The sequence below is a fragment of the Canis aureus genome, chromosome 3 (assembly GCF_053574225.1).
Source record: "Canis aureus isolate CA01 chromosome 3, VMU_Caureus_v.1.0, whole genome shotgun sequence".
Lineage (NCBI taxonomy): Eukaryota > Metazoa > Chordata > Mammalia > Carnivora > Canidae > Canis > Canis aureus.
Genome location: NC_135613.1, coordinates 55,461,010 through 55,477,821, shown reverse-complemented (window position 1 = coordinate 55,477,821; position 16,812 = coordinate 55,461,010). Strand labels below are relative to the sequence as shown.

Sequence of the window (16,812 nt, the reverse complement as noted above, 5' to 3'; positions counted from 1 at the left end):
CCGGGCGCTCGCCTCGCTTCCTCTTTGTCTGCGCCGCCCTTCCCCGGGCTCCCCGGTTCCCACCCGCTCGCGCCGCGTCCGGGCCGCTCGCCTTTAACTTTCTTCTTTCCCGGGGTTAAAACTTTGCTCGCGAGCGGGCGGCTGCTCGCCGACGTTATTGGCCGGCGCCCCGCCCGGCGCCCCGCCCCCCGCCCCCGCGCTCCCCTCCGCCCCCCACTCCCCCACTCCCCCCACTCCCGGCGCGAGCGGCGGCGGCGGCGGCGGCGGCGGCGGAGCCTTCGGGGGCGTGCGTGCGTGTGTGTGAGTGCGCGCCAGCGAGCGTGAGTGTGTGTGCGCCCCGGGCGCGGGCTGGGCGGCCCTCGGAGCGCGGCGGGCGCGGCGTCACCCGGGCCGGCGAGCGAGCCAGGCGGCGGGGGCCGGGGCCGGGGCCGGGGCCGGGGCGGGCCGGGCCGGGCCGGGCCGGGCCGGGGCCGGGGCTGGGGCAGCGGCGGCCGCGCCGGGCATGGAGCTGGCAAGCCCGCGCTGAGGCGGGACGCGCCTGCTGGCCGCGAGCGAGAGGCTCTCCGCCGTCCGGCGCGCGGGCTCCCGGCCGGGGCCGGGCAAACTTTTCTTTCTCTTTTGCCCTCGCCAGAGGTAAAGTCCCGAGCGCGGACTGCGCGGCGGGGACGCGGTCCGGGCCGGCCGGAGGGACCCCGGGCCGTGCGGGTGGAGGGCGTCCCGGGGCGCGGGCATGGCCCCCTCGCGCGGCGTGGAGGCGGCGGCGGCGGCCGGGAGGTCCGGGCGCGGGCGGTGCGGGCTCCGGGCTCCGGGCTCCGGGCCGGGCCGGTGGTGCTGGGCTCGGGGAGGCCCGGGATCCGCCGGCCCCGGACCCGCGGGGAGCGAGGCGGGCGGGCGGGCGGGCGGGCGGCCGCGGGGTTGGTGGCGCGGAAGCCGGCGCCCGCCCGCGGCCGCCCGCGCCCGCCCGCGCCCCCGCTCGCCGCCCTCCGGGGAGGGCGGGGGTGGGGCGGGAGGCGGCGGAGGGCGCGGGGCGGGCTGGCTGAGCGCGGCTCCCCTCTCTCCGCAGGCGCCTTCTGCGGCGGGCGGACCGACTCCTCGGCGCGGCGCGGCGGGGCCGGGGCAGGCTGGACGCGGCATGATGCGCGCCGTGTGGGAGGCGCTGGCGGCGCTGGCGGCGGTGGCGTGCCTGGTGGGCGCGGTGCGCGGCGGGCCCGGGCTCAGCGTGTTCTCGGGCCAGGCGGCGCAGCCCGACCCCTGCTCGGACGAGAACGGCCACCCGCGCCGCTGCATCCCGGACTTCGTCAACGCGGCCTTCGGCAAGGACGTGCGCGTGTCCAGCACCTGCGGCCGGCCCCCGGCGCGCTACTGCGTGGTCAGCGAGCGCGGCGAGGAGCGGCTGCGCTCCTGCCACCTCTGCAACGCGTCGGACCCCAAGAAGGCGCACCCGCCCGCCTTCCTCACCGACCTCAACAACCCGCACAACCTGACGTGCTGGCAGTCCGAGAACTACCTGCAGTTCCCGCACAACGTCACGCTCACGCTGTCGCTCGGCAAGAAGTTCGAGGTGACCTACGTGAGCCTGCAGTTCTGCTCGCCGCGGCCCGAGTCCATGGCCATCTACAAGTCCATGGACTACGGGCGCACGTGGGTGCCCTTCCAGTTCTACTCCACGCAGTGCCGCAAGATGTACAACCGGCCGCACCGCGCGCCCATCACCAAGCAGAACGAGCAGGAGGCCGTGTGCACCGACTCGCACACCGACATGCGCCCGCTCTCGGGCGGCCTCATCGCCTTCAGCACGCTGGACGGGCGGCCCTCGGCGCACGACTTCGACAACTCGCCGGTCCTGCAGGACTGGGTCACGGCCACCGACATCCGCGTGGCCTTCAGCCGCCTGCACACGTTCGGCGACGAGAACGAGGACGACTCGGAGCTGGCGCGCGACTCGTACTTCTACGCCGTGTCCGACCTGCAGGTGGGCGGCCGCTGCAAGTGCAACGGCCACGCCGCCCGCTGCGTGCGCGACCGCGACGACAGCCTGGTGTGCGACTGCAGGCACAACACGGCCGGCCCGGAGTGCGACCGCTGCAAGCCGTTCCACTACGACCGGCCCTGGCAGCGCGCCACGGCCCGCGAGGCCAACGAGTGCGTGGGTGAGTGGGGGGCGCCGCGGGGCCGCGGGCGGCGGGCGGGGACCGTGGGAGGCGCGTTCGCGGACCGCCCGGCCGGGGAGGGCTGGGAGCCGGCGCACTGGCTCGCCGGTGCTGGCCTCGGAGGCTCGGGTTTGCGCCCCGTGCGCTCCGCCAAGCCAGGAAGCCGGAGAAACGCTGCGGCGCGGGGGGATGGGGTGGGGTGGGGAGGGCTTTGCAGAAAACTTGCTGCCGGGTCCCCCTGACTCCGGGCTCAAATGCAAACGTGCTTCGCCTTAACCCTCGGTGTGGCGGGACCCTGGGATCCACCTCCGCCTTACCCTGCCCGCCCTCCCCGCCTTTCCCCGGGCTGCAGCTGGGCGCGCAGTTGGGAACCCCGGCCCGGCTCCCGGGAAGTTCCAGCCCCACGACCGACCACAAATCCCTTGGGAGATGGCAAAGGGATTTGCAGTTTGGGGCCAGTTCAGCACCCTGACGCATATGTCTATCACTCCTGCACCGGCCATTTGTCTTTATGGTTCGGAAACCGCGCCCCCCCCCTCCCTTTTGGAACAGCCTATTTGTGTTAGCAAAAGAATGAGGTGCTTTAAATGAATTATTATCTACAGATGACAAAGGAAGGGTTCAGTAATTATTCTAAAATAATTCAATCCTGGACCAGAAAAGTATATCAGAGTTTTTTTGTGTGTGTGTTAGCGTCAGGGTTAGGTGAAATGGAACAGCTTTGAATTAACCCAGGGTCCGGCTTCTCGCTTTTTTAATGTGGTTTCAAGTCCTGAAAGAAATCTGACAAAACCAGCACTGGTGACTACTGTGGGGTCAGAAATGAGGCTAAAAAAAAAAAAAAAAAAGAGAGAGAGAGAGAGATCCATTTCTATTTCTGAATTGTACAACTTTGCTGCTGTACAAACTCTCAGGCATCAGTTTCTCCCCAGGAAGAAAAAAAAAAAAAACAACCACCCCAAAATAGGAGTGGGGGTGCCCGGGAGGAATGCCAGAGAATTCCAGTAGGATATTTTAATGTCCAAATCCCACGTTCTATTTAAATGAAAATTATTTAGTCCATAAATAAGGCCATTCGGGGTGCATCTTTTGTGAACATATAGCTCTTCGGCCCTCTCCCTACCCCCTGGGGCAGCCGCGCCGGGTTTCTTCAGCCCCTTCCCGGGTCGGAGGCACATGGCTAAGTTTGCTGGTCCCCACAAACACACGTTTTGAGGTCTGGTTCTGATTAATTGTGTCATGTTGTTGTCAAATAGTTTGTGCCTCATGACTGTGGATGCAGACTTTTGAGCGAGCGAATGGAAAACATGTCTTGGAGAGCCGGGTGGGTACTGGGGCCCAGTCCCGCGTCCTGGGCTGCGAGACGGCTGGCTGCACCGCCTGTTGCATGGCGCAGGCCTCCATGTTTTTGCACCGGGTCCCGCTTTTGCAGACCTAATTGTTCATCCCCCTCATTTAAGGCACTGCGCGCTGGTTGCCCAGTTTGAAGACACTTTGCAGGATTCGGCAGTGAGAGCGAGTAGTTAGACCCTGACTTAGTGGTCTTTGAGAATAAAATTGCTTTGATCTGCTCCATTACTTTAGAAATGTTGGTTTTTCCCATTCCTTCTCCTTCCCCCTCCCTCTTTTCTTTGCTTCCTTTTGTGCGTCAAAACCCTTTATTGACATTTAAAGGGCCTCCCACGGTTGTGCGGTATGAAAGATATCTTCGAGTTGTCAACAGCAGGGTTTAATTGGACAAATGCAAGTGAATACATTGAGGTGAATAAACTAGATCTTGCGGTAACACTGTACTGCCTCGAAGATTCGGCTCAGCCTTGGTATTGTTCAGATTCACCATCCACTCCCCCCATCTCTCCTTGTCACTTTGGATGTGGAGACGGACCGTATTTGTTGTAACAATGGTCATGCACTTGAAATAATCTCTGTAGTTTAGGATTTTGTCTTTTGACCAAAGCGTTAACTATGTGCACAAATTGGATTGACTGCTTTTTTTTTTTTTAAACAGCCAAATTGAGCAATCAACATATTAACTAATGTAATTAGTAAGTGTTTTTTTTTCTTTTTTTGTTCAAAAAGTTTAATTAGGCCTAATGAGTACGTAATCTGCATGACAAATGATCGGCTAACAATATTTTCTGGTTTTTACTGAAGTTATTTTAATTCTCAGTAGTTAAAGTATCTTTAAATCTTGCCAATTATTCAGTCATCTCATAAAAGCAAAGCCAATTCAACTAAGTTAAAGTTATTTATAGTTTCCTTTTTGAATAGATGTTCTGATATCTTGTAGCTACAGCCCCTGGAACGTCAGGTTGAAGTTCCCATAAAGTCTTAATTGAAGTCTTAGTGATTTTTCCATCATTCCGCAAAAGAGAAAGCCAGCAAAGACAATTTAGAAGTGATTTACAATTAAAGGTCGAGCTTTTTATGAAAAGGCCCTGTAGTGGAGATATGTGAATGAATTAGTATTTGACAGGTGTTCTGAGACACTACAGGGCACTGTGCTAGGAAAAAAAGCATTAATAAATCCTTCAAACACTAACTTTTGTACTATCAGCGGCTCAGATTTTCCCCCCCAACATAATCCCATCTTGTGAATTTCACACTGTTGACATGTAAAGTCAAGCTACCCAGATTATTTACAACGAAGGCAGAGTAAAGAAGGATGTTTTTTAATTCCAAAAAACAGTCTTGATAAAAAATGAAACATTATCCCTGTGCCATTTTGTCTTTGCCTTTATAAAATAATGAGACAGTGGTTTATAACAGACTAAAATGGCATCCTTCCCCAGGTTGCCCCGTAGCTCTCCTTCGGCTCCCCCCAACCCCCCAGAAAAAAACCTCCAAAATTTAAAAAGACTTGGATATTCTTCTTTGCCTACCTAGTTCTAGATGAGGCCGAGGTACTTTCGGATTGCTAAGAAATGTGTGCATCCTATAGGTTTTCTTTGGTCAAGCTTTCTTTTTTGGTGCTGTTTCAAGGTTGGGTCTCTACGGAATAAATGTGAACTTGCATAAAGCCCAATTTTATTTTAAATGCAATTTTGGATTTCTTCTGGAAGAAAAAAACCCTCGAAACAATATGAAAGACAAGACCATGTATAACGTTACAGCCTCGACAGCTCTCAGTGGAATAACTAAATACTTTCTTCCGCCCATATGTATCAGCAGTGTTCACATGCTCTTATACACATGTGCATTTACATTCATCGCGTAAAGAAGCATCCATGCATGGTGGGGGTGTGTGTACGTTCAAGGGAAAATGCATGAACAGTTTTAAACCACCTGGGTTGCTAGGCCCCTTTCTTCCCCCTTCGTTTTTTTTTTTTTTTTTTTTTTCAAAAGAGCATCTGAAGACCATATTGTGTTTCATAAATTATTGACATCAGTTTTAATCAGTGTCCGCCTGACGTCGGAGCTGTGTTAGTATTTAGTGCCTGACGAAGCATGCTGTTTAATCTTACTGTGGGGATGTCAGCATGAACCCCTGCCTGGTTTGTGACAGGGTGAGCTTATGAAAACTCGTTTTGCGACTCACTCTATGGCTTTGCGTTGCCCAGCTGAAACCCAAAACCCACACAAAAGACGTCTCTGCAAGATGAGCACCGTGCTGGGCTGGCCTCCTATGGTCTTGGGTACCTGCAACATAATGCTGGTAATTGTTTAAACATGGCTTTGGGAGGTGGGGGGGTCCTCATGCTGCAAATGGCTCTCACGCTTTGGCCTACCATCATCCCCGGCAGGAAGGGGGGGGGGTGTATTGGAGGTGTTGCTGTGAGAAATCCAACGCCCCACTAAAGACTCTTGCAAAATCAGAAGGCTAAAATTATTTGCTCCTTAGTCTAGAGCCTGGCACGTAGCTGTAGATCAGTGAGTATTTTTATAGTCTTAGTAATTATTATAATTATCATCATTATGGTGGTTAACTCTTGAGAGCTTATTTTTTTTTTGCCAAGCACTTATATTAGTCATTTAATCATTGCAACTATGCTAATAATAAGCAGTATGATTGCACTTATTTTACAGATGAGAAAACCATAACCTAGAGACATTCAAATGGTTTTCCCAAAGCCATGTGGTTAGTAGGTGGTGGAGCTGGGTGTTTATGGTTTGTCTTACTGCATCCTTCGTGTTGACTCCACAGAAAATGGACTGATGGATGGATGGATGATGGATGGATGGATCGGTGGGTGGGTGGTAGTTACATATCCATGTATAGGAGAGAATTGGCACAACCTGTTACTTCTGGTAGAATTGGAGATGGTTCCCTCATTGTATTGATTATGTTATGTTGTATTAATTATGTTCATACGTACATAAATATGAATTGTATGTAAAAAATCATCCTTCACTTTAGCCATCAGGTCCTGTGGGAGCTGGGAGTCAGGAATATAAGTGAAGAGGGCTTAAATACTTTCTTTTGGGTCTTGGCATTTGCAAGTGTTGGTGATGGGCAAGCCTTTTCTTCATTTCAGGGGCTCTGATCTCTCTCAAAGGTGGGGACACAGAGCTGGTAGTCAGAAAATCCTCTTTAACAAGGCCTTTTCCGTTTCCCTAATGTTCTGTACCTCCCTTGCTTCTGTGGAACACATAGGAAAAAAATCTAGGAAGTGGGCTGAGAAGTGTTGTTAAGGAGAAGAGTTTAGCAGCAGACCCTGGCTGGTAGCATACACCTGATAGGTGCAGTTCATGCATGTTAGTTAGCACACGGGCCATTGGTGATCTCGGGCCACCCCCCCCCACCCTCACCCCGACTCGGCAGCTGGAGTGAGGGTCTCTCCTGGGCTTCTCCCCAGCATCTGATGGGCAATGAGGCCGCTCCCTACTCTACCCAGAGAAGGGAGACAGAATTGTGTCAGGGTAAACCTTCGAGGGCGGGTCTGTGCGTTTTCAGGCTTTGCCAAGAAGCCTTTGGCCCTGCCCAGACTTCTCTCTGACCTCCTCCTCCTGTAGAAAAATGAGATCCTCGGAAAAGTATTTGAGACTTTATGTCCAGAGTAAATATTGGAAAGGCAGTGGGTTGAGATTCAGATGTTCCCTGGAAGGAATCCCCTCATTTTCTGCTCACAGCTGGTATAGATATCTCCTTCTTGAGATGAGTTGTGCTTTTCATTAAGTAAATTTTTTGTCTTGGGATTAAACCAACATTGTATTCTTAATAGACTTTTATGTTTACACTTCAAAAGTCCACTGGGTTGTTATTCGTGTTATCTTGATGGCTTCTACAGTGTCTGCTATGCACACTGGCCTCACCAAAATAAATGGCTCCCTAGGGAACTGGATTATAAAACCGCCTTATCTGTCCATGCACCAGTACAGATATTTTGTGAGCCAGTATTTTTTTTCTTCCTTTCAGAAGTGATAATCATACCTTGGGTTTCTGCAGTGCCTTTCATTAGAGGGAGACCGGAGGTCTCAGAGGGCTTTTGAAATGCTCCGGATTTAAGCCTAATACTTGCAGAGTGGCCCACGGTATTTTGCCTGTCGTCTGGAAAGACACGCAGCAGTCCCTGTGGTCTCTGCGGCCTCGGAAGATGTGGCATTGGCCTGGGTGGCCAGGGAACTGCAGGGTTGACAGTGGCAGCCCAAGGCGGCTGTCAGGTGGCATCCTGAAGACAGACCACAAACCCCTCCTAAGTGCCAGCCACTGTACTAGGTGCTCTATGTGGGCTCTGTTTCAGTCAATCAGGTCGCCACCAGGAATGGAAGCATCTTGAAAACGGATGTCCCTGCCACCAACGGGGAATTTTTACACCAACAGAACTAAGTGTGGACTGGTCTGCAGGGCACATATTGGCTTAGTCAGTGAGGCCATCACATACACAGGGGGTGTCCCCAGCACTTGTTTCAAAGGCTGATCACATAAAAGCTGTGTCGTCTTATAACCAGCTCGGGGGTGGGGGTGGGTGGGAGGGGGATGGCTTTCCTGAATAGCACCTGGAGCCTGTGAGCTGCCTGGGCCAGTCCTTCCACCGTCTGCAGTCCTGGGCTTTGACCTGTGTTGCACAACATAGCGAGCTCACTGCATTGCATTGCATTGCATTCCCGTATTCTTGCCCCCAAAACGCATTCCTATGTGAACTCAGAATTGGATTTTATTTTGTTTTATTTTTATTATTTTTTGAGATTTTATTTATTTATTCACGAGAGACACACAAAGAGAGGCAGAGACACAGGCAGAGGGAGAAGCAGGATCCTCGTGGTGAGCCTGTTGCAGGACTCGGTCCCAGGACCCTGGGATCAGGACCTGAGCCGGAGGCAGACACTCAGCCACCCAGGTGCCCCCCGAATTGGATCTTGATTGGCCTTCTGAACATTGTATAGTTGATGTGACTGTTCCCCCATGTCAGAAGGCCGGGACTCATTCCCAGTGTCAGCTCTTGGCCTGTAGAGGGAAATGCTCCCTTCCCATCTCCAGCAACTGGGAGGCCTTTGCTAGGTGTGTGTTCAGCCCGTCTGGGGGTGGGGGCGGGAACGGGGAACCCCTTGGGAAGGGGCTGTGGTCATGTGATGGACAAAGCATGGGATGCCTCCTGTCTGAGAATTCCTCTTCTGATACTGCAGTGCCTGCCCCACACCTCCTTCCCGATAAGCATTTGTCTGAGGCGTCCGTGGACACTCAGGGCACAAGAGCAGATGTCACCGGGCGGGGTGGGGGGGAACGGGACAGGTGTACCAGTGATTCGGAAGTTCTGGGGACTGGAGAAGTGTGCTCTGGCTCTGCCCATGTTGGAGTCATCCCTGGAGCTCCCTGGGCCTCCTGCCATCGGGACGAGCACAGGAGCTATAGTTAGGGGGAAATGAATTCGTGTTGCGGTGCGTTGACGCGTGTAGAGGAGATCCAGAAGACAAATGTTGCTGGGTGTGGTGGACTTCCAGGTTGTCTAAAGGGGTGGCTTTTCAGAGGGCAAAGTAAATTTGCTGGGTGAGAACCTTGAAAGGCAGAAAGTGAACACCCTAGTGCACCCCATCCTCTGATAACCAAGGAATCTACCCAAGTCAGCCAGGAAGAAGGTGCTGGAAGTCTGTCTCTGTGCAGGATTCAGGACTGGCCTGGGTAAGGTAGGTTGAGGTATCAGCGCCCTGGGTACAGGGTTGAGCTCCACATTGGAGCCCATACATGCCCTTTTCTGGTTGGTGCTGTTGATAGAATTTTAGATTTTTCCTCCCAGGTCCTTTTCCGCCTGGGGAAGAAAGAGAGTATTGGTTGTCATGTGCAATTCTCACACATTCCAGAGGCCCCACACCTGAGTTCGACCATCTGTAGGACTGCAGGGACCTTTAAATGGGCTGGTTTTGAATAACTGATCCTTTGGTAACAAGGAAATGAAAACAGAGCTCTTTTAGTTTCCCAGAGCACCTGTATGTTGCATGACGTTCCATAGTTAGGGGTGTCCCCAAGAGAGGGACACTTTCTGCCTGCCTGATTACCACCATCAGGGCTTCTCATTTTCATCTGTTCCTGCCTGGGGTGGCCATGGTGTGTCCTTAGCAATGGTGCCACCGCTCCCCCATTCTGAAACCAGGGCAGACATTGCTAATCAATCACAGTACTCTGTTCTCTTAAGGCCAGAGGTGGGCTTAGGGTATGGGAATCCTTTTCCGTATAATACCCTGGACAGCCGTTATCACTTAGAATTAGCCTAGGAGATGAACACTCTGTGACACCTTTGTCCCCAGAAGACCTTCCCCAGCTCCCCCAGCATGCAGAGAAGGAGTACCCTGGAAGTGGATGCTTCTGGAGCCATCAATGGTCCTGGCGGCGGGTGCTCTCTTGGGCCTGGGAAGTAAAGAAGCGTTAAAATGGGGATGCCCTCCCTGCAGGTAGAATGCACTTTCTTTGGGGGAGATCGTGCGTGGGAAGGGCGGATGCTTGCACACGTGTACTAACCCGTGAACACGGCTGGGCCCTCCAAGGGAGGAGCTTTGCCGATCGCCCTGGACACAGGAGGCGCAGAGGGTCTGGAGAGGAAGCGGTTTTGGATTTGGCTCCTCTACTGTGGGAGGATTGGATTGCAGTCCACTGCAACACATTTTCCACACGCATTTGCTTTGTTGTAGTGTTTTGTTTTGTTTTGTTTTTTCTCCCATGCCAAGAGCGTGAGAGACCAGGTTCCCTGAAAAGAGTGTCTTCTAGGAGGCTCAGCTCCGAGGCTCCCAGGCAGGTTCCCCTGGACTAGGAGAGCTGGGGGTTGGGGCTCTGGTGCATGAGGCTTCCCGGGGGCTCTTCCCACCTGAGAAGTTGGGCCCTCGCCCCCTGAGCCCCATCTGTGTGGCATTGTGAGACCTGCCTGGGCCACTTCCCTCGGTGCTCTGCTGCCATTTGGGCCAAACAGTAACCGATGATTCCAACCCCAGCATGAAAAAGGAAACACATTGTGTTTACAGATCCAGGATTTGGCACCCGAAACATCAAAGTACCTTTGAGTCGCACGCCCCAGGGCAGGGCTGTTGGACACCCTGCCCCGCGTCCTGCGGCCAGCCTGTTTCCTCTCCCTGAAGCCAGCCCTCCGAGGTGGGCAGGTTGATCCCAGCCAACTCTCTGTTCCCAGACCCAGCCCTGCCTCACTCCGTGGCTCAGACCCCGTGGCTCAGAGAGTTCACGGCGAGAGAGTGGCCCGGCCTTCCCTGCTATGCGAGCAGGACAAGTGCTGCTCATGCCCCATCCACAGAAACCAGCCCTCCCTAGACCCTGTTCTCGGGCAGATTGGCCATCGTGACCCCCAAAAATCCAAGGGTCAGGGCTTTGCTGTGTTTCTCACACCTGTTTGTTGTTAGAACCAGGGTGGGAGGGCTGACCATTCTCCTGGAGTCAGTGATGCCTGCAGGAGAACATGACCCACATTTGAGTGACAAGCGTGTTCTGCTTTTGCTGCTCCAGAGGAATTATTTCCTTCTATGATCAAGCTCGGAGGGCACAGCTCTCTGTTTAATGATAATACGGAATAGCACGATGTGTGGTTGAGACAGGCCATGTCCAGCCTCACGCTGCCCGGGTTACAGCTCCATCTCCACCCACAGGGTCACCTTGGGCCCCTCTGGGTGCCTGGATTCAGTGCCCTCGGTGTGCTGGGGGTCTGTGCAAGACCCCGGTGGGATACAGGGGGCCGGGGAGTGAGAGGAGCCCTCGCATCGTGCTGCCAGGGGGACTCAGAGGAGGGGCACAGGAAGGAGACCCAGAGGCAGAGTACTTGTCCTCGCCTTTGGGCTTTTTTTTTTTTTTCCTTTTTAAGATTTTTATGTATTTATTTGACACAGAGAACATGAGAGCTTGTGCAAGCAGGGGGAGCTGCAGGCAGAAGGAGAGGGACAAGCAGGCTCCCTGCTCTGCGGGGCTTGATCCCGGTACCTGAGGATCATGACCTGAACTGAAGGCAGATGCTCAACCCACTGAGCCACCCAGGCACCCCCGGCTTTTATCAACCCACACGTCTATCACCCACCCTTTCTGCTGCCGTCCTCTGCTGTAGACACTGTGCAGATACTACCTCGTCTGACCCTCGCAACAGACTGTGATGTGGGTTCTCTCATTATTAGTCTTCAGTAGATTCCTTTATGAAGTGTGACATCCATACAGAAATGCACTCGGATCCCAGCTCTAGGACTGTTGATGAGCACCCACATCCAGAACACACCAGCACCCTGGAAGCTGCCCTGGGCTCCCTCTCCCTCACCACACCCTCTTCCCACCATACGTTGATTTTGACTGGTTTTGAGCTCTGCCTAAGTGTAATTGTGTTCTGGCTTCTTTTGCTCAGCATCTCCTCGGTGGCGTGTATTTCCGAGCGGTCTCATGAGTTTCCATGGCCGTGCAGTGTGTTGTGGTGTACACGTAACACACTTTAGTCACCCGTTCCATTTACAGCGGACACTTGGGTGGTTGTTGCATGCCAGCTATTGCAAATGATGTTGCTGTGCACTTACTCGTCCACATCTTTGGACTTGTGCATGTGTGAATGCGTTTCCGCTGGGTGCGTATCCAGAAGTGGAATCACGGGATCCTAGGGAGGACGTGGACCTGCCCCAGGGTCACACAGCTAGTAGGCGGTAGGGTTCAAAGGAGAATCTAGGTGGTGTAGGCCCCGGGGTCTTGCTTCTCCCCACTGTGCCTGGCTGCCTCTCATCTTTAATCCGTATATACCCTGTCCCAGAAAACAATACTGTGGGCAAAGATTCCCTTTACTTCTCCTGGTCTTGGTATTTTCTTCTGCAAAGTGAGGAGTTGGAGCATGAAGACCATCTTCAGCTTTGATAGTTACAGCGGAATGAGCCTCCCACCTGAGGCTTCTTCTGCTGTGTGACCCACCTCTCTGTTCCAGTGGGAGTCCCTCAAAAGACTGGCCGGGCTCTGGGGATGAAGACTTGAAGACTACCAGGGATTTGTCTTCCCCCCCACCTCCTCCTTCTCCACCAGCTGTTCCACTTGGGGAGGGGAAGACCTGGGATGCATTCCTTCTTGGCCCTCCTGCGTGTCAGCGAGCCAGTCTCCTCTCTTCAGATCACACGTGTGCAGCTGGATGAATGTCGACAAAGTCAGCTCACCTGTGTAATTGGCTCAGCCATCAAGAAATAAAATATTTCCAGAGGGCCTCCTCCGTGTGTCCTCCAAATCGCCACCCCGAGGTGTACCACCATCTTGGCCTCTAGCACCGTAGATTTCGTTTTGCCTGCTCTTGAACTTTATATAATTGAAATCCTCCTGTATGTACTCTTCAGGACCCACCTTCCTTTGCTCAGCCAGCCTTATTTGCTTAACATATCCTAGAGTCTTCTTTGGTCTGATGGATGATCTCAGCTTCTTGGGGGTACTATTCATCTCACTTGCTTTGTCTGCTGACCTTTTGCTCATGGGAATGATTTCCTTGTTTGCTTTGTAACGTCCGACCGTGAGCTTGTCTTTTTGGGGGATTTTGTGGAAATCCTGCTGGTCTTAGTTCCGGAGTATCTCTATTGAGTTGACTTTGCCAGACATCTTGGAGGTATCCTTGGGGTGGGACTGGTTTTTCCATTAATGAATCATCCTGGGCATTCCTGTATCAAGTGAGGAGTACGCTTTTTCCTCCCATCCTTCCCGGGCCTGGATCACTACTGGTTTTCCAGCTGGTCTCCCTGCCCTGTCTGTCTTGTTCCCCAGCCCCTAGTCTGTTCTTACTGGTAGTTCTCACTGCCAGATACTCAAATGGATGTCTTCCTCGGTCCCTTGATCAGGTGTCATTTCTTGCTGCAGCTGGCCCCGATTGTCCTACTTAATAATATCCTAAGACAGCTCCCTCATCTGTATTTGTCTGTCTCCTTCACACACATGCACAGGCGCACGTGCACATTCCCAATCACCCTTTTCTTACTTTCTCCTTTTCCCCCCATAACACTTACCACCTTAAACGTATTACATAATTTACTCCTTTACTGTATTTATTAACTGTCTTTTCCAACCTGCCACTTATTCCCTTTAACACTTGTTAGAAAGTAAGTTAACGTAAGGGTGAGAGTCCTTGTCTGTGTTGTTCATGAGGGGCCTGGCATATAGTAGGTGCTCACTAAGTATTTGTTAAAGGAAAGAATGCAGGGCCTCATTGGTAACTCCTGGCCTTGTAGGACCAAAGGCCTCATCTCTTTTCCATGTATGGATGCTAAAACCTGAGCCCAGAGCCAGGAAGGCCTGTTTCCAGGTCAAATAACCAGGCTTTCTTTCCTCTGATCTTTTTCTCTGTCTCATCCAGTTCCACTCACACATACTCCTTTGGTCACCACAGTCTCAATGTTTCTCTTAATACTTTGGCTTTCAGATTCTTATTTCCTCCAGCACCTGGGGATTTCCATTTATTTCTTGTGGGATCTGCTATGCATTAAATATTTTTTAAAATTACATTTCATCTAGTATTTCTAGATGTTTGCAATGGTAGGGGGTTCTGCATGAGCTCAGTCCACCTTGTTGCCAGAACTCGAAGCCATATATTTTAATCTTTCATCCATCTGGAATTAATTGTGACATATGGTGTGAGGTAAGGATCTCTTATTTTTTTTCATCAAATATGTAGCCAGTTATTCAGTGACAATCATTGGGAAAAAAAAATCATTCTCAGTGATTTGAGATGCCGTATTTATTAAATGCTTACGTTTTCTTATAAACTTGGATCTGTTTCCTGGATTTTCTGTTTTGTTTCACTGATCTGTCTATTTTCCTGCCACTTCCTATCTGTTTGGCTAGTGTATTTTGGTGTCTGGTGGGTTCAGTATTTACTGATTCTTTCACATTGGTTCTTTTCCAGTTATTCTCATTGCTATTCTTACGTATGTATACATGTATGCATAGGCTTTAGGTAGGTTTGTCAAACCTCAATACACATGCCCTGGATAATTTGACGGCAGTTTTCTTAAACTAAACTCGGTGACAATGGATAGCTTTACACTTTTTAAATTGTTACCATATCAGCTCGACCGTTGTACTTAATGCTTTGGTTATTTAAACTTCTCTGTTAGGGTTGTGAGGATGTGAGGTGGGTAGAATGTGAGTCTGAATAAAATCACAAATTGTGTGTTTCTTGTCGCTTCTTCCAGATAAATTTTAAAGAGGTTTTATTGAGTTCTAATTGAAATTCAATAAACTGCACATATTTAAAGAGTATAATTTGGTAAATTTGACATATGTGTGTACCTATGAAGGCATCACCACAATCGAGATACAGAACCTATCCATCATTCCCAAATGTTTCCTAATGCTACTTGGTAATTCCTCCCACACCTCCTGCCCCTTTCCATGAGAGCCCTTTCTGTCATTTTATATTAGCTTGCCTTTCTAGAGTTTTATATAAATGGAATCATATGGTATATATTCTTTTTTTGTCTGGTTTCTTTTAGTCTGCACAATTATCTTGAGATTCATCCGTGATGTGACGTGCATCAGTAGTTTGTTTCACTGCTTTTTATTTCTGATACTCTTCCATTGTGTGGAAACAGCACCCTTTGTCCATTTACCTGCTGATGGACATTCAGGTCATTTCCCATTTTTGGCTATTACAGATAAAGCAGCTGTGAACATTCCTGTGCATGTTTTTGCATGCACGGATGCTTTCATCTCCCTTGGGTAAATACTTGGGAGTGGAGTGACTGTATAATATTGGAAGTGTATGTTTAACTTTTTAAGAAGCTGCCACACTGTTTTCCAGAATGGTTGTACCATATTACATTCACACCAGCAGTGTGAGTGTTCCAATTTCACCAATTTCCAATCCTTGCCTGCATTTGATATGGTCAGTCTTTTAATTTTAGCCATTTTAAGAGGTGTATGGTAGATACCTTTACAATTTTAAACCTAACAATCCAGAACTGTTGAACATTTCATATTCATATGAAGTTTATTCATATCTTCTCTTATGTCCTTCTATGGAGTATATAAATGTCTTTATTTTAACCTCACACTCTTTAAAAGAAAGTTGATTCCATGTAATCAAAATTTCCATATAATTTTGATTACTATTATGAAAGGGATTTTTTTTTCCTTTTTCATTTTATCTTCCGACAGATGGCTGACATACAGAAAAGCTCGATTTTTATATAAGTATTTTGCAACCTGCAACTTCACTGAACTTTTTAAAGTATTTTGCATAGTGTTCCAGTTAATTCTCTTCTCTTGGATTTTTTCATATTCAACTGTGATCCTCAAATCATGGATTTTTTGCTCTTTTTTTCCCCCTAATATTTGTACTTTTATTTTTCCTGTCTTACTGCATTGGATAGAACTTCAAAGTTTTATCATTAGGTATATTTTTGTTACTAACTTTAGATAGATATTCTTTATCATGCTGAAAGAGATGACTTTGATTCCTGGTTTACTGGGAGATTTGCCCCTTTTTGTTGTTATTGTTTTAAAATAAGAGTGTGTGGAATGTTAATCCTTTGGAGAGCAATCAAAATGATCGTGTCTTTTCGCTTTGACTATTAATGTAATGAATTGCATTAATTTCATTCCTAACTTTTTAAAACAGATTTATGGAGATATAAATCACATACCATACAATTCACCCATTTAAAATATAGGATTTAGTGTTTTTTGAGTATGCTTATAGAATCGTGCAACCATCACTAAAATTAATTCCAGAACATTTTTGAGGAAACCTGAGTGGCTCAGTAGGTGAAGCATCTGCCTTCAGGTCAGGTCATGACCTCGAGGTCCTGGGATCAAGGCCCATGTTGAGGTCCCTTCTCAGTGGGGAGTCTGCTTCTCCCCCTTTCTCTGCCCCTCTGCTTGTGTGTGCTTTTTCTCTGTCAAATAAACAAATAAACAAACAAATAAATAAATTCTTAAAAAAAATTTTCCAGAACATTTTTGCCTTTCAAAAAGAGAACCTTGTACCCATTAGCATGGTTCTTCCATGTTGCAGAATCTGTCAGTACTTTATTCCTTTGTACGGCTGCATAGTATTCCATTGTCTGTGAACACTACATTTTATTTATTGGTTCTTCTGATGGTGGATATGTCGGCCGTTTCCACTTTTGGGATGTTAGGAATAATGCTGCTATGAGTATCAATGTGGATAGGTTTCTGAATGGATATGTGTTCCTATTTCTCTTGGGTTATGTATCTAAGAGTGGAGTTGCTGGGTCATATGGTAACTCTGTGTTTAGCTTTTTGAGGAGCTGCCAGACTGTTTTCCAAAGCAGC

The 16,812-nt window shown here is 50.2% G+C and overlaps 1 protein-coding gene across 1 annotated transcript in view; it reads left to right on the top strand.

The window, feature by feature from the left end:
* The first annotated feature begins 508 nt into the window (after positions 1 to 508).
* Positions 509 to 16,812, top strand: part of NTN1 (netrin 1) — a 171,236-nt gene continuing 154,932 nt past the window's right edge. The window contains exons 1-2 of the mRNA XM_077892661.1: positions 509 to 633; positions 1,064 to 2,150. Of these exons, the coding sequence (XP_077748787.1) occupies positions 1,133 to 2,150 (1,018 nt within the window). The 5' untranslated portion in view covers positions 509 to 633; positions 1,064 to 1,132. The remainder of the gene's footprint in view (positions 634 to 1,063; positions 2,151 to 16,812) is intronic.